This window comes from Mastomys coucha, unplaced genomic scaffold (genome assembly GCF_008632895.1).
Source record: "Mastomys coucha isolate ucsf_1 unplaced genomic scaffold, UCSF_Mcou_1 pScaffold18, whole genome shotgun sequence".
NCBI classification, from domain to species: Eukaryota; Metazoa; Chordata; class Mammalia; order Rodentia; family Muridae; genus Mastomys; species Mastomys coucha.
In genome coordinates this window covers 101,756,690-101,763,847 of record NW_022196900.1, presented here as the reverse complement: position 1 = coordinate 101,763,847, position 7,158 = coordinate 101,756,690, and the positions used below count along the sequence as shown (strand labels likewise).

General features: G+C 42.5%; 1 protein-coding gene across 6 annotated transcripts in view; it reads left to right on the top strand.

The window, feature by feature from the left end:
* Vps13d (vacuolar protein sorting 13 homolog D) overlaps positions 1–7,158 on the top strand; it is a 234,091-nt gene that overhangs the window by 19,499 nt on the left and 207,434 nt on the right. For all 6 annotated transcript variants that reach the window (XR_004121180.1, XM_031379407.1, XM_031379404.1 and 3 more), the window contains 5 exons: positions 773–889; positions 2,575–2,679; positions 3,666–3,836; positions 4,170–4,270; positions 5,714–5,882. Coding sequence is in view for 5 of the 6 variants with exons in the window: in XM_031379407.1 (XP_031235267.1) it covers positions 773–889; positions 2,575–2,679; positions 3,666–3,836; positions 4,170–4,270; positions 5,714–5,882 (663 nt within the window). In the remaining variant the exon portion in view is untranslated. The remainder of the gene's footprint in view (positions 1–772; positions 890–2,574; positions 2,680–3,665; positions 3,837–4,169; positions 4,271–5,713; positions 5,883–7,158) is intronic.

The following is a 7,158-nucleotide window of genomic DNA, read 5'->3' as shown; positions in this document are numbered from 1 at the left end:
CATCATGTGGTTGCTGGGATTCGAACTCAGGACCTTCAGAAGAGCAGTCAGTGCTCTTAACTGCTGAGCCATCTCACCAGCCCAACAAACATTTTTCTTGGCCACATATACTTATCTCTTTTTTTCCTTGTTTTATAGTGCTGCTGGCTGAATCCAGGCCCTTGCACATGATAAACACACTGTATACTTTTGAGCTACTTACAGGTCCAATTATTATTTTTTAATTTGCCGAGGCAGAGTATCTTCTCTTACTCACAGGAGCAAGAAGAATTAAACACACAGATTCACACAGGCCTTATATGTCTTGTAGGTTTTCCTGGGCTCATATTCCTAAAGACACAAGAAAAGCAAGAACAGTTATATTGATTCAGTGATGTTATTCATTTTCTCTCCCTTCTTTTAAAAAAAATTAATTTATTGCTATTATTATATGTGTGAGTAGGGGGGTATGTGTAGAGGACAGAGGACACTTTTTGGTGTCTGTTCTTTCCTTTCATATTTATGAGGGTTCTGGGCATTGAACTAATGTTGCTCGGCTTGTGTGGTTGCTAAACCATCTCTCTGGCACCTGGTATTGTTGTGGTTAAATGTTGACATTGTCTTTTGGAATGACTTGATTGTAGCCTTCCTCATCACAATGAGCTGTTATTCTTGAGTGGTTTGTGATCATGTTACCTTGGAATTTTTAGCACACTGATATCTATGTGTAGATGCCCTCTGTCTTACCCACAACAACTATCTAAATGTATTTAACCTTCTTTCCTCTTTGCAGTTAAAAATTCAAGATGTCCATCTGCGTTTTGAAGATGGTCTTACCAATCCTTCCCATCCTTTTGCATTTGGCATCTGCATTAAGAATGTTTCCATGCAGAATGCTGCAAATGAGCCTGTAAGTATGAGATGTGACCACAGGTAAAGAATAAAGCTCCATGCTAGGGGCCTGCGGCTCTGCCCTCTATCCTCGGGTGCTATGTAAGCAGGTGCTGTACTTTACTGCTGTCCTAGAACTAGCTCTGTAGACCAGGCTGGCCTTGAGTTCACAGAGACCGACTTGTCTCTGTCCCTGGAGCCTGGGGCTAAAGGTGTGTGACGTCACAGCTCTGATAGAGTAAATGTTCTGTTGGGCAGGGCCAAGGAGGTCAGCAAACACAATAAAAGTAGACAGCTCATTTCAAAGTCTGAGCCGGCCTCATGGAGTGGAGGCCAACCTTGAGCTAGATTTGTAATTTACTACATAGCCAAATATCTCTTTAGATTTCTGGTCCTCTTGTCTTATTTACATTGCAAGTGGTAGGAATTATATGTGTACACCACATGCCTGGCTCATAATCCTATAATTTTTATTTACTAGAACAATTGTTTAAAGGCATTTGAGCCTTTGTATGCTTGTGGTTCCAGGACCCTTTTTTGGCATCTGCAGGCACTGAATACATAAAATGTACAGACATTCATTCAGGCAAAAATCTCTATACACATAAAATAAAAAACAGCAGGGTATGGTAGTACACCTTTAATCCCAGCACCTAGGAGGCAGAGGCAGTCAAATCTCTAGTATGGTCTATATAGTGAGTTCTAGGCCAGCCAAGGCCTACATAGTGATACCCTGCCTCAGAACAAAACAAAACAAAAGTTAAGGCAAAACCAAAAAAGCTACAGCAATTTACTCTCTACTTCTGGAAATGAGAAATGTGAAGCTAATGAGTTGGAAGGCTTCTGTAACCCTGAGGGTGAGTGCGTCCACAGCTCCCTCCATCTGATGGGTGCTAGAAGCTCTGGTTCCTTGTCTTGTAGATGCAACACGCTGGTCTCTGTGTCTAGGTTCATAAGGCCTTCTCTCTTATGTCTTTTTCTTCTTACAAGGACCCCACTCATTCACTTTGCTTACACTCATCCAGCATGGCGTCACAGTAACCTGATTCTGTCTGCACAGAGTGTGTTTACAAATAAGGACAAACTCTTTCTTTTGGTCACTGGTGACTTCTTAGAAGAGAACACTGTCTAAACTGATAACCCTCATAATGTTCCAAGATAGTACTGACTTCCCACTTCAAATATGTGTTCATGCACATGCACTTGTACTGTTTCTCTGCCATTCAGAGTTCTAGTTAAGTACAGTACCTGTTCCTTGAGTTCATCAGGCTTTTAGCTGATTTACAGGTATTTTCACACTCACGTGCCCAGTAATATTTTCTGTTTGTTTGATCATAGCATCTTATATATCCATTGCTGCTTCTATATAATTAAAAATATTTCTCCATGTTAGTATTGCCAATTGATTGGATTTTGTTTGTTTGTTAATTTATTTATTATATACCTACTTACTCATTCAGGCAGGGCCTTATGTACCTCTGGCTTTTTTGGAACTCACTACATAGACCAGGCTGGTCTTGACTCACAGAAATCATCCTGCCTTTGCCTCTTGAGTACTGAGATCAAAGGTCCAGACCTTGCAGGGATGGAGTTTAAGCTGTATAAGAGCAGACTGTTTTCCCTTGTAGAATGCCCGATGTGTGAACAACAGTTACATCTGAAATTAAAGGCGATCATCCTGTTTATTCCTCTTTCTTCCCTTAGGTACAGAAACTAATGCGAAAAAAACGATTAGATGTGGCTGAGTTTAGTGTTTACTGGGATGTCAATTGCACTTTATTGGGGGATTTGCCCCAAGCGGAGTTACAGGTATGTTCTGCTTTGGGGCTTTAGTGTTAGATGGCACTGAGGCGCAAGGTTTAGGAAGCCTGCCTTGCAGGCTGTTGTACAAGCATCTTCTCTTTAGAGTCTGCCTGAGGTGCTTCTCATGTCTAAAGGTTTCAACTTCAGATGCATAGTAGCTTGTGTGTTTTAACTTGGATAAGGTTACTTGGTGGATTTTGTGCTTGTGTCTCTTTTTCATGTAAAGTTTTTTTTTAAAAAAAAATTAATTAAATGTATTAATATTTAATCATTTCTAATTTAACAAATTCAGTTAATATTAATAAAATTGTAAATACCAAATGGACTTAATTATTAATAGAAAGTTTAATTATTAAATATCAATTAATTTAATATATTCAATTAATACATATATTAGTTAAATTAATTTTGAGGCAGGGTCTGTCTACATAGCCCTGGCTGTCCTAGAACTCACTATGTAGAATAGGCTCTTCTAGAACTCACAGAGGTCTGCTTTCCTCTGTCTTCCAAGTGCTTCTATCAATGCACCACCATACCCAGCTAAAGTTCTGTTTTTAAGATGTGTCGGTGTGTCTAGTTCCTTGCTTCTTACTGCTATGTGCCTATGACACACAGTGGTCAACATTTTGTTGGTCAGTAGGAACTGAACATGAAGGTTTTGAGTAAACAGAGAAGCAGGTTAGTTTTTTATTAAAGGGCCAGCCTGCTTGGGTTTCTCCTTAAACATTACCATGGTGGTGTTCCTTTAAGACACTTGCATGGATAGAGAGTGCCACTGTTTGGGAAGGACTGAGATAAAGCCTAGCTTAGTCTTTTTGTAAAGAAACTGTAGGCTCTTTAGTAAAATGGAGAAAAAAGGCTCATTTCCTCAGCTCCAGGTGGCATAAAGTAGATTAGGTAATGTTGATCCCTGTGGCTTAAATTCCCAATATTGTAGAGGGTAACAGACAGAAGGAAGGTCTGTGTATATAGCCAGTGTTCTTGTGACCCAGGAGGCCATGGCCAGAAGCATGGAGAGTCGCAGTCACCACTACATCTTGGAGCCTGTGTGCGCATCTGCCCTCTTGAAAAGGAACTGCTCCAAGGAGCCTCTGAGGTCTAGACACAGCCCGAGGATTGAATGCGATATTCAGCTGGAGACCATTCCCTTGAAGCTGTCTCAGGTACAATGTTCTTCCCAGAGGCTCAGCCTCCCTGTCGAGAGCTGGAGTAAAGGAAGGCTGCCGCAGGGTAGTGCCCTTAGCAGTGTTAGACACCAGGCCAGAGGCTGTTAGGTGTACATCCATGTGATTAAACGGGGAAACCAAGCTCAGACCCGGTGGGTGTAGATTTTGATTTGAGTGCTGAACAAAGACCAACGTGGGAGAACTAAGAGGCTGGCAGTGCCTCCTGCCGATGCTCTGCTTGCACACTGATGACTTGTTCTTGCTAATCAGGTCTTGCCTGAGCCAAAGAACCAATACTATCCTAACCCAGCATCTCTTACTCTAACAAAGCTGCAGTACCGGCAGATCATGGCATTCCTCAAGGAGCTGGAGCGGAAGGAGAGGCAGATGAAGTTCCGGAAGTGGAAACCCAAAGTGGCCGTGTCCAAGAAGTAAGGGCACCTCTCCGTGTCACCCCTAAAGTGTGCATCTCACAGCAGCATGCTCTTACCTCTCCGTGTCACCCCTAAAGTGTGCATCTCACAGCAGCATGCCCCTAAAGTGTGCATCTCACAGCAGCATGCACTCACCTCTCCGTGTCACCCCTAAAGTGTGCATCTCACAGCAGCATGCCCCTAAAGTGTGCATCTCACAGCAGCATGCTCTCACCTCTCTGTGTCACCCCTAAAGTGTGCATCTCACAGCAGCATGCTCTCTCTCTCTGTCCTTTACACATGACCGCAGAAGGAAGGGCAGTTGGGTTAACTTTGGTACAGTTAGCTAGGGTTTAACATGTGTCAAAGTATTACCAATCAGGGAATAGAAATAAAAATAATATTTGGGACAAAAAGGGCATGAAATGCCTATTGTCATTATTGATTTTTCTGTCATATCTCTGTTGAGGTTGACAGTAGTGAAACTTAAAAGATCCTTGATTTCACTTAGCAGGCAGATTGCTGTTGCTTTCTGAAGTTTCTTGTGCAGTTGTTCTGTGCAGCACTCTTCAAACCCCCTTTATTCTGTCCTTCAGGCTGTTTGGCCACATTATGTAGGTTGTGTTCTCTGGCTTCCAGAGCAAACATCAATTCTCTTTCTTAAAAATATTTTTTAGTTAAAATTATATTTAAGTGTTTGTGTGTGTGCACATGAATTCAGGAGCCCACCAAGGTCAGAAGAGGGGATTAGATTGAAACTGGAATTAAAGGCAGTTGTGAGCCACCTGATGTGGTTGCTAGGCACTGAACTCTGGTCCTCTATAAGAACAGTATGATTTATTTGATTGTGACAGTCTCTTTATATAATCCTTGATGTCCTGGAGCTTCCTATGTAGAGCAAGTTGTCTTCAAACTCTTAGATCTGCCTGCCTTTGCATTTTGAGTGGTGTAATCAAAAAGTGTGTGCCACCATGCCCAGCCTCAGTATATGCTTTGACTGTTATTATCTCTCCTGCCCATAAAGTCTTCATGTGATAGTGATAAGTGTGACCAGTCTGACTTGTTAAACCCTTTTAAAAGATCTCATGTATTTCCATGTATATCTTTAGAAATTCAGTTGAAAATCTGTGATGGTCAAGTCTGTGGTGATTGTCTCAAGCTGGCGCTTGCCTTACTGCCAGCAGCAAGTTCCTCCCTGGAGAGGAGCTGCTCTGGATGAGGCCTGTTGGTTACTTGCTGTGCTGTTATTGACACACTGTATAATTCAATGTTCTTTGGCAGCAGATTCACTCTTTTGCATATTGCATTTAGCTTAATGTGAAAATGGACCCAAGACAGAGACTAAGGCTAATATGAGAACTGTCTCAGATATGGGCCAACAGTGTTTCAGGTTGTCCTGGATGAAGAACTTTGTAGTGGTTTTCACTGGGAGGGGTAACACATTGTCATGGATTGTTGCAGCTGTCGAGAATGGTGGTATTTTGCCCTGAACGCTAACTTGTATGAGATCAGAGAGCAGAGGAAGTGTTGGACCTGGGATTTCTTGTTGCATCGTGCCCGAGATGCTGTGTTTTACACTGACAGATACTTCAACAAGTTAAAAGGAGGCGTGCTGTCTGCAGATGACAAGGTAAGTGGACTACTTGCTTAGTATTTTTTCTCGATGTGTGTGTTTGTTTGTTTTTGATTTAGCAATTCATGTAGCCCTAGCTGTCCTCAAGACTAAGTGTAGCTGAGGCTGGTTTTGAAGTCCTTATCCTCCTGCTTCTTCTTGCACAGTCTTGGCATTACAGGCATGAGCCACCACACTTAGCTAAGAATATTCTCTCAGAGATTGAAGAAACAGCTGAATCTCTGAAGATGCAGGGTGCCTTGTTGGAGGCACACTTTCATAGGCTAGTGTCAGGCTCAGTGGAGTGAGGACTTCTTGGAAGGTAGTGAGTGTCATCTTGGCCAGAAGTATGTTTCATCCTTACTCTCCCTGAGAAGATGCCCATGACCCTGCCAGGCCCCTCCTGGTACAGTTCTATGTATGCAGTTAAGATAGAATTTCATGGACTCATCAGTTGTCTCTTCTAGTCCTAAACCTAGTCTGTCAGTCTGTGAGTAATTTCTGTGGATTTTTGGTCTATATTTTTTGTAATCCTAGTTGACTTGATTGACCTTGGGCTTCTTGGTGATAGGTGATAGAGGGGAAGCCAGAGCAGGCGCTGCGGGTGAGAAGGCAGTTCTTATCTGAATTACCTGTGGCCTGCATACCTAGAACCAGCCTTGGCATGTGTCTTTCTTGGCCTCACCTCTTCCTCTGACTGTTTTCTTTTCTCTCCCAGTGAAGGGAAGGCAATTGGCTGCTTTGCTCCTTAATTGTTTCGCTTTTGTGGCCATTCTCTGTATTATGGCTCAGGTTATTTTTAATGGATGGTTCCTCTTGTTGAGTTTTATAAGGAAAAAAGGAACAGTTTTCCTCTGGATAGTCCCCAGTGGTCATGCTGAAGCCCTGAGTTCTTACCCATCCTGCCAGCAAGCTGAAGCCATCCGTGGTCCTCACTTGCCTATCCTATTGCTGTCTTCAGTGGTGTCTGACATGGCTACTGACAATGGGCACCTTCTGAAAAGGATGGATTACAACAGACATTTTGTTCTGAATAGCTTTCTTGAAGGCAGAGGCAGGATCCTGTGAGAAAGGATCTGAATCAGTGCTGAGGTGGCCAAGTGGACCACACTGACAGTGTGCCCTTCTACTGTTAGGAAATACGATGTTGTTTAGGATGGGTAACTTCACTTTCTAAAAATGACACAATAGTATTTGCTACTGCTCTTTAGTAACTAATAAGAAACCTGTTGAGAGTGAGTTCCAGGACAGCCAGGGCTATACAGAGAAACCCTGTCTCGAAAAACCAAAAAAA